General features: G+C 40.7%; 2 protein-coding genes across 2 annotated transcripts; both read left to right on the top strand.

Annotated features, from left to right (window-relative positions):
* Positions 1-25: 25 nt before the first annotated feature.
* Positions 26-3,480, top strand: LOC115583023 (transmembrane protein 82-like). Its single transcript, XM_030419386.1, has 6 exons — positions 26-193; positions 295-367; positions 1,567-1,759; positions 1,871-2,288; positions 2,972-3,156; positions 3,310-3,480. The coding sequence occupies exons 1-6, from the start codon at positions 112-114 to the stop codon at positions 3,388-3,390; spliced, it is 1,032 nt and encodes a 343-aa protein (XP_030275246.1). The 5' UTR covers positions 26-111; the 3' UTR covers positions 3,391-3,480.
* A 2,806-nt stretch (positions 3,481-6,286) lies between these two features.
* Positions 6,287-12,977, top strand: fblim1 (filamin binding LIM protein 1). Its single transcript, XM_030419377.1, has 8 exons — positions 6,287-6,483; positions 6,833-7,205; positions 8,930-9,096; positions 10,241-10,334; positions 10,434-10,603; positions 11,474-11,652; positions 11,849-11,969; positions 12,081-12,977. Exons 2-8 carry the CDS (start codon positions 6,857-6,859, stop codon positions 12,189-12,191), a joined length of 1,191 nt encoding a protein of 396 aa, XP_030275237.1. The 5' UTR covers positions 6,287-6,483; positions 6,833-6,856; the 3' UTR covers positions 12,192-12,977.
* The last annotated feature ends 571 nt before the right edge of the window (positions 12,978-13,548 follow it).

The following is a 13,548-nucleotide window of genomic DNA, read 5'->3' as shown; positions in this document are numbered from 1 at the left end:
AACAAATAAAGACAACGTGAGGTTTTGGCTCCCAGGAATTCAGCATTAACTGACTTGTAGTTTCTAATCAGGATCGAAGCAGCATGAGTGGGAGATCATAGCGACACAAAAATGTTTCTCCCCTTCTCCTGGATCCTGGGAACTTCTGAATCATCAACTTTTGATTCAAACCCAATAGACAGTTACTTACAAGGTGAGTTTACTGTTTTGACTTTTTCTCCTCAACAAAAATCCTCAGAATTTCTGTGTAAACTATTTTTTTTATGTTTTGGTTGTGATGTTCATGTTTTAAAGGTCTTGTGGGAGCATGTGGAATATCAGTGCTGTGCAATTTGATGAGAGTTAACAACTTCATTCAAACATGCAGGTGAGATTATTCTGTAAAAAGGAGACAAAACATTTCATATCTATACAGGGTTTTATATTTGCAGCATATCTATTATGTTTATGTGCTTTTTAGATGCGTCCAAAGCCTTTGATCGCATTAATCATGGCAAACTGTTTATTAAGTTGCAAGAGCGAGGGGTGCCCGCATACTTAATAAGAATTCTGCATTATTGGTACTCTCACCAAACCATTCAAGTTAGATGGGGCAAAACAATATCAACCCCATTCCCTGTTACCAATGGGGTCAGACAAGGCGGAATATTGTCACCTGTCCTTTTTAACCTGTATATGAATGGTCTGTCTAGGAGAATTAGAAGAGTGTAAGACTGGATGTATGGTGGGGAATCAACTTATTAACCATTTAATGTACGCTGATGATTTAATCGTTATGTCACCATAGTGCTGGCTTACAGCAACTGCTCAGAGTTTTTACTAAGTATGGTTTGCAGTTTGACATCAAATTTAATCCCAAAAAGAGTGTTATCATGATAGCTAGAACTAAGGAGGATCAGAAGCTAAAGTTTCCCTCCTTTTACCTGTCTGAACAAGAGCTAGTTATTGTAACCAAAGTAAAATACTTAGGGCATATCATCAGGAATGACCTTAGTGATGATGATGATATTCAGCGCCAGTGCTATAAATTATATGCTCAGGCAAATATGCTGGCACACAAATTTCATATGTGCACTGATGAAGTTGAAACAGCTCTTTTTAGAGCATACTGCACTCCGCTTTACACAGCACACCTGTGGTGTAGCCATAGTAAAGCAAAGATGAATAAGATTAAGGTGGCATATAACGATGCTCTTAGAATCCTGTTAAAATACCCAAGGTGGGAAAGTGCTAGCAAGATGTTTGTGAACTGTAATGTTCCCACTTTTCAGGCATTACTTAGGAATTTTATGTTTAAATGTATGCGTCGGCTGATTGATTCTAGGAATGGGATTATAATATCATTGACTGACCCTACCCAAAGTGAGACAAGATATTTCTCCAGCTTTTGGAAATATTTGAACCAACATGTGTATGTTTTTTAACCATTGAGCATACATGTGTAATGTATGTGTAATCTTATGTTTGTCTGTTTATTGTGTGTGTTTTTTACACCTGGACATCGAGTCTGTAAATAAAGATAATATATATATATATATATCTATTGTGTCATTTTCTTTCCTACAGTGATTCTGAATCTGAAACTGAAAGCAAACAGCAGTCATCCTCTCCTGTTAACTCCCTAAAAGGCAGCTGGAGATCGACTCTCCAGTTCTGGTCCGTGGCTGTCCTCCTGTCTCTGGTGGGCTCGAGGGTTTCCTCTCTCATAGTGCTGGAGTTTTGTCTCCGAGCTGTTTCTGCCTGGGCATCAGCACGAACGGTGAGTTCCTTATGCACATGAACAGATCAGCTGGTAACGCATTTATTTAACCCCTTTCTATTGCCAATCTGATCTATTTTTATCCACGCTCCTGTACTTATCTAACCTCAGGATGCCAACGGCAGAGGCCTGGATCTGCTCCTCATCCAGTGCCAGTTCTCCCTGGGTTGTGGCCTCACGTGTACTCTGGCCTTCCTCCATCAGGGGGCTCCACACAGCTCTCTCAGCTTGCTTTTGGCAGCTGCTCTCAGCTGGGCACTGGCAAGTGTCAGCCACAGTCTGTGGAGCCATGTGGCCAGACTCTACCCACTACACAGCACAGAGCGTTACTGTGGGAAGTGCATCACCATCCTGACCTCTGGACACACCATACTGACCTCACTGCAAAGAGCGGTTGTCTTGGCCTTTGCTCTAGCAACTGTGGCTTCAACCGCTACGGTTTATGAGCACTTCCTGTCCCAGAAGGATGCTCTGAAGTTTTGGACTCCACTGACACTCTGCTACACCATGTTGGTGTTCTATATTCAAGGTGATTGTCAGATGAACTACTTGAGGATTGAAACTTGAATTTAATTCTTGTTAAAACTATTCGTTATCTTGTTTCCACTGCTTTTCTTTTAACTTATATTTGTATATATGTTTGACTTATTTATTACCACTGTTTTTAATGATGCTCTCTATTTTTGCCACCCCCTTTGCTGCTGTGATATTGCAAATTTCCCTGTTGTGCGACTAAAAAAGGATTATCTTATCTCATCTTATCTTAAAAACAAGTTTGTTCACCCATCCTCAGTGACAAATAACAGAAGAGAAACGAGTCAGTCGAGTCACAGAACGAAACAATGAAAGATCACAAACAACATACGTTCCAAGAGAACATGTAGCACAGACATCCACAGAGCCACTAAATTAAAAATGCTATCCGGATCTTGAAAACAGGAAAGAAATGAGACATCAGAAATAACCATTTAAAACCAGTGATGGGGTAATTTTTTCTGTACAGTACCAACGACCCACACGTGTCCTTAACAAATCTGTAAGAACACACAGAGTTTAAAAAGCCAGCCAACTTCTCTCCAGTCAGTTAGAGCTGAAGAAGCCTCTTGGATGAGCGGTGAAAGTCTTCAAGAAACTGAAACATGTACAGTTGCCTACGATTCAGCACTTAGACTATCAGTTTCACTGTGTAATGTTTTTGTGTCACTAACACAGAGGACCAGAATCGGCAGACTGGTACAGAGGCCCTGTTGCACACTGTCGTCCTGAGACTGGGAGCCATACTGGTGCTCATGCTGACGGTGGGTGACTGGTCGGATGTCGTCCATGTCCTCATCACTTTCCTGGGTGAAGCTGTCTGTATGCTGCTCTCTCAGGACCTGCTACAAGCTGTGTTACAGGTCTGTGTGAATCACCTTCCCTTTTGATATTCAAGCCATCACTTCTTCAATGTGGCCATTTATGTATTAATTTTTTTAGACCGGTTTACATGTGAGTAACAAGTACTGTGAAAATTTCATTTTGCATTTAATTGTTTCATGCTTTATTTTTAGGAAGAAGAAGATGATACGAGCTTAACGGAGCCCAGGCACAAAACAAGGGAACGCACATGGAGAACATCAGATGACAGTTGACGATGTACCTGAGTGAAATCTACCTCTAATACCAGTGACTCCCTCCAAAGACAAGATGTTCTGATATTAATAATACAACACTTAAAAGGATTATTGTGTCATTGACTCTTGTTTCAAAAAGAAAGAAGGAAAATGAAGTATGTGTTTTCTGCATGAATTTACTGATAAATAATCAGAACTCAAGTAAACACATAGAAATGTATTTGGACACTTTCTTTCCACTAGTCTGAAAGAAGGATTGTTATTAAAGCAAAATAGCCCAAAATCTAAAAGTTAACCAATGCATGAAACAACGATCCTATCACCTGAAGTGTGTCTCCCCTTAAACTAACTTTTTATACATGAATTTTACATTAGCATCAGTAGATCAGATATTCTACAAACTTACTTAAAAAATTACACTTGAAGGGCAAAGGAACTGGTCAAGAGGTTGCACATTTTAGGATGGTAATGATGAGGATGACACATGGCCGTCCACGGTCCTCTGACGGTGACCACATGTCGCTAATTAAAGGGCCACTCCTCCAGTTTTACACAAGAGGATCACTCGTCATAAGAATTACCACTCAGCCTGTGAAAAGGTTTATATGACGTGTAATTATATAATTAGAAGTTATATAATTATGTGACTCTGTAGACAGTGTTGACTAGTTAGGAAGAAAAACCCTGACCAGGTCGTAGTGATGTCATCAGGGTTGTCTCAGCTGAGGCATGAGATTTTGTTTATTTTTTTTATTTTTTATTTTTTTTGCTTCTTTACAAACTGGAGAAAGAATTGAACAAGTAGGAGGCCGGGGGCTCTAATGAAAGACACAAACCAGTTGCATTATGGGAAAAGTAGGATCCAGCATTATTAGAGCACACGCTAACCTAGCTGTTGCTGTGTGTCCTGGCACTGGTTGGCCTTTGTTGGCTGCTTTTCGGCCCTTTGAGCTTTTGAGAGAAATCACTCTGATTGGCTGTTCAGCTTAACATATCAGTGCATGAGAAGAGCAATGGAGAAAATAAGCATATCCCCCTTGAGCCTGTTGCTGTTTTATCTAGCACACTCTTTGTGTGGTTGCCCCTGATTTTTCCTCTTCATGAGGACCATTTGCAATTTTTTATCAGCCATTTTCTTGATTAGAGGTGGTATCATAACACATTTAAGGCTGCTTTATCATAACAACGGTTTGTATATGTGCAGTCATGAGTCTTCTTTTGGTTTCAAAATATGAATGACTGCCGCTTATTTCTCCTAACGCAGACGCAGGACATTCAAACTAGTTGGCTGTTGGCTGAAGCCTTTGCGGTGTGTTCAGGTGCAACTTTTTGTCCGAGACACAGGTGACATGAGGCCATGCGACAGTCAGCCTTCATAGCCACTAGTTCTGTGATGTCGGTTTGGTGTGTCTGGGCCCTGAGCGTCGAGACATCTCGGCCTCTGTTCCCCGCAAACATTTTTAAAAATCTGTTCCTTTAACTTCTGCTCAAAGCAGTCCAGAAATCTTACTCACACTTGAGGAACATTTGGGTAGAGTTTCTCTGCAGGAAGTTGTTTTCCCACCCCTGCAGATGTTTACAGTTAGGAAGTTAACATCAACTTTTTTGTCAACGTGCAATTGTGCACTGCTTTTCCTGTTTCTTCCTGTTACTTTCCCTCCACTTCCCTTCGTTCTCTTTTCCATTGTTGCCCTGCTCACCCAAACCAAGGAGTAAAAAAATCCTCAACTGTGATGTTGGTGAGTAAAATGAGAGGTCATGCTGCCGAAGCAGTGAAGAAGTTCAGAGAGTTTAATGAGGATTTTGGCTGCCGGGGGGCGGAGCGTGGAGGTCTGGGGATTGTGTCATCAGAAGGCAAGCTCCCTCCTGCAACCGTGACATCACTGCAGCATTCCTTTCCACAGAGCTGGAACAACAGAGACCCCCATCACTCTCCTCATCTATGTCTCCTGTTCGCCCTCTCTCACACATTCCTGCCTCGCTCTTCTTTCACGCTGACCCACATCGATCAGGAAAGTTTGATTCGACAGTCGGCTTCTCGCTCCATCCTCCCCGTTGAACCGGGAGGGGAGTAGACCTCACAAGGTTTGGCTCTGGAACCTAACCACAATATTTTTGCTGATCAGCGGACCTGATATTGCTCAGACGCACTCTGGTGGAGAGCGGCAAACACAACAAAGCAGCTTTTTCATAGTTCTCTCAGACATCACTCACTGTTGCCCCCCCCCTTCCCCTCCTAATAAACCAATATCTCCTCTTGCACAATGCCCTGATTCATGGCACTGTAATGCTGCTGCTCCTTTGTAGTCGCTCTCAACAGTCCGATGGAGTCCACCACATAGTATCAGACGCTGGGGAGGCCCAAATGGAAGCATGGACACTGATAGCGAGTCAGGGCTAAAGTGATATAATGTAGTGGGGGGAAGGGAAGAAGAAGGAAAGAGGGAGAAGAAAAAAGGAGGCAGACTCAATGAGGGAGGTAGGGAAAATAAAGCTGACAGAACAATAAGGCAGAGCTGCACCGGAGAGAGAAAGAGGGACAGTTTGAGATAGAGAGCTGTTAGGAAAAGGCAGGTACAGTCACATCCTCCTGGCATGAAAAAAGATAAAGAAGTGGGAGGTGGCTGTGTGACTCTGTGTTGTCTATTTAAGGGCGAAAAACCTTACAAGATACTTGTAATTCTCTATATTACATTTGTAAAAAAAATGTCTGACTGTAAGCTTTTGGTTAGATTGCTCAACAGTTGCATGCCTTTCTTTGTGTATGTGTGTGTCTACGTGCATGCAGGCCAGTGTGTGTGCGTGCTTGCCAATTTTTCATAGTAGATGAATGTGTCATGTTTTTTACTGCACTTTGCCCGAGATTAACTGTTCACCTTTTACGGTCGGGGAGGGAGGTGGTATTGTCATTCAGCCAGAGAAGGAGGAGGGGTCGGCGGACGAGGGAGGTGCTGAAGGAAAAGGAGTGGCCTTCTGCTGATAGTCGCCTTCTCTGCCGGAGTAAAGTCTTCTCTCAGTGGCAGCCTACAGGAGGGAAAACAAACCAGACGTTTTTGAGATACAGAACAGAAGAAAAGACAGAGCTGTCTTCAAAACCACAGTTTCTCTCAGGTATGTAATGGCAGCTCGCAGCCAGACTGAGTGGGTTTAAAGGGAACAGATGATTCAGATTTGTGCTCTCTGCCTCCAAAGCCATTCATTATGGATAATGAGAGCTGTGAGTGTGTGAATTTACCTCTCTCAAGTGAGAGTGAGTGCTCCCACAAAGTTTACTGAGAGGGCGTATACACTTAAATTAAACATTGCTGAGATGATAAGCATAAGAAGTCATGTGATCCTTAGTATGTTTTATTTTCATATTCCAGTCCTCCTTAAAAAGATCAAACGCAGTGTTTAGTCTATGATGTGTTTCTATGTTCCTGATGATTGGACAGTAGTAATTGTTCTCTCCTTGTTTTAGGCTGTATGTGGGTTTTATACAATCATGGCATCAGCAGCTCCACCAAAAAGGATGGTGTCCTCTTGCTTCATCACTCTGGTGACTCCTCATCGAGCCACTGTGACACAGCAGCAGCAGCCTGCCCTTCAAGCCCACACTTCCCCGGCTAGAGACAAGCAGCACACAGCTGTACGAGTCAGTCCAAGTGACACCATCCCTTCCCTCAGACATAAGAAGGAGGACCCCTCACCAGCAGAGTCTCAAGGCGTAGCGGGCAGCAAAAGTCGGTTTCACGCCGGGGCCTCGGTCCAAGCTGCAGACCCTCAGAGCCCAAAACCATTCCAGCCTGGACCAAGCAGAGGACAGCTGCAAGGAGATGACAGCGGTGCTGCAGGTACTCAGACAAAATGTTCAGTGTTCAATGCAAAAAAAGTGCACTTGACCAAACTTAGATAATCTGAAATATATTTTGAATTTAACTCTATTGCTATCATCATCCTGTTTTTAATCACTTGGTGAGATGATAAGATACCCAAACCATGTATCATCAGCTACCACCAATTTGAGGTCCTTCCTTAAAAACAAATTCATCTTTATTGCATCCTGATCTTAAAAGAACATATTCACATGGCGGTCATTTTCCTATGGATGCAAAGCTCGAATGTTGGGATAATGTTTTGATGCTGAATTCCATGTTACAAATCACGTAAACTGAAACAATCTAGCAAATTATTATCATTGCACTGCTTATTGATTGATCAGCAACTGAAAACACGATTGATATCAAATATCTGGAGGCGCATCAGGTCATATTTCAAGTTAAAACAACATATTTGATAACTTATTTGTATTCAGCCGCTTCCTAGCTAAAATTAGTGTTTGATTACATCTTTACAGGCTTAAATTAACGTGTCCAAGATGTGTGTTGATATTTTAGAATAATTTACACATTTCCAATTTATGTATAGGAAGCTAGGAAGTGGTTGAATGCTAACGTAAGCTGTAGTCTATCGTTAGCTGATATGTTGTTTTACCTTTAAATATGGCCCAGGTCCCCTCCAAGTTTTCACTTTCCTTCATCTTTTCGGTTGCTGATCAATGATGGAGTAGTCAGTGGGTAACAATTTGTCAGGTTCTCAATGTTGATAGAACTTGCAAACTGGTACTAAGCAGCGCTGTAGGAGGAAAATGGCCGCTATGAGACTGTGGTCTTTTACAAGATTTATGATATTGTTTAAGGAACTATCTCGGTGAACACAGCAACATGAGTGAAATTGGTTGTTTGAAGCATTTTGAGGCTCCACTTGGCATTATGTGAAGTCTGATAAACTGACTTAAGTGATGTCACTTGAGGCAACATCTGTTGGGTCAGAAGCCTAACCCTGTTTTCTACAGCCAACGGTCTGAAGACTACAAGTTTGACTTACAAGGTGTGGAGTTACAATGAGGTTACCAAACCTTTGACCATCTTTGCTGCTAGCATACCACAACTAAAACTCTGACTGAATGGCCAGTGTTAGAGTTGCATCGTGGGTAATGTAGGCGTCGCGTATTGACAGGGAAGAAGAATGGAACATGACAGACAACGTGTCTGTTTTTATTGCATCAGCTCTGATATATTTTTAAATTGTCTATTGTGAGTACAACAATGTTATCACTGGAGGAGTCTTTTAATTTGAAAAAATAAATAACCCTCCTCTCACACTTACTGGCTGTATAGTATGTTATCAGGTTGGGAAGGATAGTATTATCTGTGAGGAACAGCTGCTACATTTGACTTTCCTTTTTAGGAACATGCAGAAAAGTTTCCTCTTTAGTTTGACGACTGATGAGGAACAAAAGCGATAACCCTATGAGCTTCTATTCTCTCCTTATTTCAATGTTTTGTATGTTATTATTCACTCCAATTTGTATTTTAAATCTGTATATGTATCTACATTTATGCATCAGTATGCATCTGGAATTATATTCATATTCTGTGATTTATATTATCAATCTGAATTTTAAGATACTTCAGTGCTTCTGGAAACTTATATGAAAGGCATGGAATAAAAAAAATATTTCTCTGTGTAAATTACTAAGAAGTGGCTTGAAATGAGTCTTGTCTTGCCCAAACAGAGCTTTTCCCTCTTCCTCCTCCTCCTCCTCCTCCTGCTGCTGCTGCACTGCCTTCATCTCTGGGACCATCGCTCTCTGAAGCATCACCACTTCCACCCCCTCCTCCTGCCCAGACGCCTCTCTCCCACCCTCCGACCCCAGGCCAGCAGCCAGGTTACAACAGAGAGGTATGCACACTTCTCTTACACTGCCGCTAAAAAGGCATATTTGAATCAACCTAATCTTTGTGTATATGCCTCCGTTGTCACTTGATCCATGTCTTCCTGAAAGAATTTTCTTGGAGCACTCAAGTCATTTTTTTCCCACAGTGAAGGATTACAAGTTTCCACAACTTTTACAGAAACTGTATTATGTTATGCAGTGGTTGTAAAGACTCATCTGCAAAACACATCATGAAGGAAAAAAACAGCTGTCTTTTGGATACAAATAAATGATCAAAACACACAGCTGTACACATTTTTCATTCAAGAGCAGATCACTTTCCAGACTTTTAGTTCCCATCATCAGGTTCAGGAAAGTGGGCTGTGTTACAACAGGTGGTCTGACAATATGCAGACCTTCCCTTTCTTGATCATGGACCAATCTTATTCCACAGTGTGTGTACCTATACAAGGTTTTATACATGTATTTTTCATGTTTTCATTATTTTGTAAAGGGATTTAAATCCTGAATCTATTTTTTATATAATTCCTTCAGAGGCACCTCGGTTGTTTTTCTGCCAAGCTATTTTTCGTCTTGAAGTAGTTCCCCACCTCCAGTCCAGTTTGGGAAAATGTTACAGATTCAGGGCTTCATGGTGTTAACACAACAGAGAATGTTTTACAGCGATTCAGGATAAAGGTAGGTGATTGTTCTGGTTTCATCCCCAGGTTGTCAAACGCTGACACTTAGGGGGATAGGCGTTGGATTCGAATCCCCGAGTGCCCATCCTGCTCATGCCGCTGACATGACATTAGCACATGTTAATGTTTTCGAGCAAAGAAAGTGATTCAGTTGTTTTGTTGTTTTTTTTTTCCCTGTGAGAAAGGGCATGAATAATCAGAATCTTTATCTGTATTAAATGGCCCTTAATTAAAAGCAGAGGAAGGATGTTTCTAATGTATGGTGAGATGTTTAGAGTAAGTTGGGGGCAACAAAACAAAACAAAACAAAACTTGAAATGCCCTGACATTACTGTACCCCAATTTTATTGAATGACTCCTATGTTTCAGCCTGTGGCCTTTACAGCCACTCTGCTCCCTTTCTCCTTCTACCATCAAACATGTCACTTCAGAGTTCGGTTTCACTCTAACAATGTGCTTTACATTCAAGGTGGAAACAAGCACACCATCTAGTGGGTTAAAACAAGACGAACAGTCTCCTAGGATCCATAAAAATGGCCAAGACACAAGCGGGGAGAGTAAAGGTAACATGATCTCTGTTTACACATTTTACCACTTAGGATTTAAACGGTTCCACTTTGACAACACACATATAATTATAACCTGCTTTGTGTACAATGCAGACGTGTGTGGCTTCTGTCGGAAGCCTGTAGCTCTCTCTGAACCTGCGATAGAGGCCTTGAACAGGACGTACCACGAAGGTTGCTTCCAGTGTAGATCTTGTCATATTCCCCTGGCTGGTAAACAGTACTACAATAAAGCAGGTATCCCCCTGTGTGAAGACTGCTACCAGGTAAAGTCAAAACAGCTTCCACTACAGGATGTTGTATGCAAATCTTTGTAAAGGACCATACCAATTTTTTTGCATGCCATGTAGAATAATGTTTTCAAAAGACTGCTATTGTGTTTGACATTCACCTCTCAGGTAGCGAGTGGTTTCCTTTACTTTTTTCATCCATCAACATTTTTACACCTGGTTTAGGTGTCAGTGTAATGTTATCTTAGCACATTGAGTAACAATTGCACATTATGTTTAAGTCGGGCTGTAATGTTAAAATAAATGGAGTAATGATGTTCACTGTGGTGGATTACCTTCCCAAACCAAGTTTTGCGTCTCTGCAAGTCGATTTGTATTCTTCACAAAATTAATGGAAGCCGTCTACTTGGAAAGTGGGAAAAACACAATTCGAACTACAAATGGCACTCAATAGAGCGCACACCTCCACCAAGGCTCAACAGTCTCCTTTTTTACCCACTCATAGATATCAGTCACCTAAAAACACCTGATTTTTTTTCATCAAAATCCATGCATTATTCCCTGAGAAATTAATTAAAATGTCGACAAGTGCCCTGTCTCACAATGTAAAAGACTGGGAGAAAAAAAATCCTGGATCCGTCCCTTTATCTGGATCTCCACCAAACGTTAATGAGGTCTATTCCAGACTGAGACCCATCCCCTATCCAAGTTTCGTGGAAATCCATTCAATAGTTTTTGTATAATGATGCTCACAAACCAACAAACTGACCTGGGTGAAAACATGACCTCCTTGGTGGAAGATAAAAAATTAAACACTGTGCTATCATACAGACGATGTATAAGTGTGGTAGATTGTTGGTATCTTCCTTGTATTACCATTCCTCATACATTTCTGTCTCTTTCTAGGCCAGTCTTGAACTATGCTGGGCATGTGGGGAGGCTATTAAAGATCATGTGATCCGGGCACTGGAGCGAGCATACCATCTTTCCTGTTTCACCTGTGCAACATGTAAACAGCAAATTGGAGAGTTACCTTTCGCTCAGGGGGAAGTCGGAGAGGTTTACTGCCTCGAGGACTATTACAGGTATGAGAGTGAACAATGACGGCATGCAAAAATAACCTTTACACATTCACTTAAGGAGAGAGAGAGATTTTTAATTATTTTATTTTCCTTTTTATAGTACCTTTAAGTCACCGGAATGTAACTTGAATTCTCTCAGTTTAAAAGGTTATCTTACCTCCTCTTATATTTTCTTTCCTCTAAAATGTTGTCCATGAAGGAAGTATGCTCCAAGGTGTAACGCCTGCGACAAGTTAATCATTCCAAAAGAAGATGGTACCGACAGCTATAACGTTGAATGCCTGGGGCGCTCCTACCACGAGAACTGCTACAGATGTGAGGTAGGTGTTCTGTCGGCAAACTGTACAGACACACTTATTATACGTATGCAAACACACACACAGACACACATTAATCAGCCTGAGTTAAGTAGTCTTTGATATTTTCTGCAGGTCTGTGCCATCCAGCTCTCTCCTGAACCAAATGAGCACGGCTGCTATCCTTTGGATGGGAAGATGCTTTGCAAATCTTGCCATCTGAGCCTGGTTTCTGGCCAGCACTAACCCTGGACTTATAACCCCGGATAGATTGATGGAAAAGTGCCACGAGTCCAGCTTCAAAGAGATGGGAGACTTTGCATGTGCATTCAGGACTCTGGAATTAAAACGTCACACATCTTGTTCCAGTAAAACAATAATGAAATACGGCTTTTTTTTGTTTCTTTTTTTTTTTTACATATCATGCTTTCTGAAGATCCTCCAGTTCTTCTTTTATACTTGATAATTTTGCACTCAATAAACTACAAAATGCACCAAATATATTTATGCAGCAGACTTTGTAAAAGTGTACGGCAAACATTCTTCGATTTTTTTGTGTGTGTAAATCTCAATCAGTAAAATCTCAATCACTTTAACCCTTTATATGAAAAAATAAAACTCTTTATAAAAAATGTTTACATAAAAATAAACTAATATATTTTATCTTTAAGCAGATTCCAATGTAGGCCTACATAACATTTGTTACAACACACATACAAGTTAAAGAAATAACCTTGAGGCAAATGATTCAACACAACAGTTGTGGAAAAACACTAAAACACATGTTAAATACAGACATTAAAGCTTTTATAAAATCCAGTCCAGGGTTAAAATGTAACAGAGAACAAACACTCAATCACACATTATGGACCAAAACCTCAAGGGGTTATTCACATTGATTTGTATTACGATATTAAAGTCTCATTCAGCTGAAATATTTTGTTATTTATATTCTGTATCTCAAAATGACATGTTTGTGGATTCATATGTCTTTGTATCAAAATCATTTATTAAAACATTTCCTGGAAAAAATAATTTTGTCATTTATTCACCACACACCACATCCTTTTATTAGATAAATATAGATGGCAGTATGTTAGCTGCTCTGTTCTGCCGGCTCTTTGAAAGTAAGATTCATTATTTTGAAAGAAATGAAAAGTTGAATTCATACAAAACTACAATGGCACACAGAAGAGCACATACCTCCACCAAAGCCTAACGGTCCCCTTTGTCTGTAAAAAACTGTATTCACTCATAGATACCAACATCCGGTTCGCCTGATTTTTTGTATGAAGATCCATGCATTATTCCCTGAGAAATTAGTGAAAATGCAGAGAAACGCTCTATCTTGCAATGTTAAAGAAACGGAGAAAGAAATCCTGGATCCATCCCTTTAAGCGGATCTGCAACAAAAGTTAATGGGGTCTATTCTAGGCCAAGATCCATCCTCCATCCAAGATCCATCGAAATCCATTCAGTAGTTTTAATATAATCTTGCTGACAAACCAACCAACCAACAATCAAACATTACTTCTGTTGTGGAGGTAACAAAACAAGGCCTTGCTCATTAAATTCACTTATGTTCTTCAATTACACAGCCTTA

This window comes from Sparus aurata, chromosome 6 (assembly GCF_900880675.1).
Source record: "Sparus aurata chromosome 6, fSpaAur1.1, whole genome shotgun sequence".
Classification (NCBI taxonomy): domain Eukaryota; kingdom Metazoa; phylum Chordata; class Actinopteri; order Spariformes; family Sparidae; genus Sparus; species Sparus aurata.
The sequence above is the reverse complement of the archived record's forward strand: the minus strand, read 5'-3'. Positions and strand labels throughout refer to the sequence as shown.

Excerpts from the sequence above, each read along its gene's own strand:
- LOC115583023 (XM_030419386.1), top strand. The coding sequence starts at position 112 with ATGTTTCTCCCCTTCTCCTGGATCCTGGGAACTTCTGAATCATCAACT. Across the intron at positions 1,760-1,870 it reads CCTGGGCATCAGCACGAACG|GATGCCAACGGCAGAGGCCT; the intron begins GTGAGTTCCTTA and ends ATCTAACCTCAG. Across the intron at positions 3,157-3,309 it reads TGCTACAAGCTGTGTTACAG|GAAGAAGAAGATGATACGAG; the intron begins GTCTGTGTGAAT and ends CTTTATTTTTAG.
- fblim1 (XM_030419377.1), top strand. The coding sequence starts at position 6,857 with ATGGCATCAGCAGCTCCACCAAAAAGGATGGTGTCCTCTTGCTTCATC. Across the intron at positions 10,604-11,473 it reads TGTGTGAAGACTGCTACCAG|GCCAGTCTTGAACTATGCTG; the intron begins GTAAAGTCAAAA and ends GTCTCTTTCTAG. Across the intron at positions 11,970-12,080 it reads AGAACTGCTACAGATGTGAG|GTCTGTGCCATCCAGCTCTC; the intron begins GTAGGTGTTCTG and ends TATTTTCTGCAG.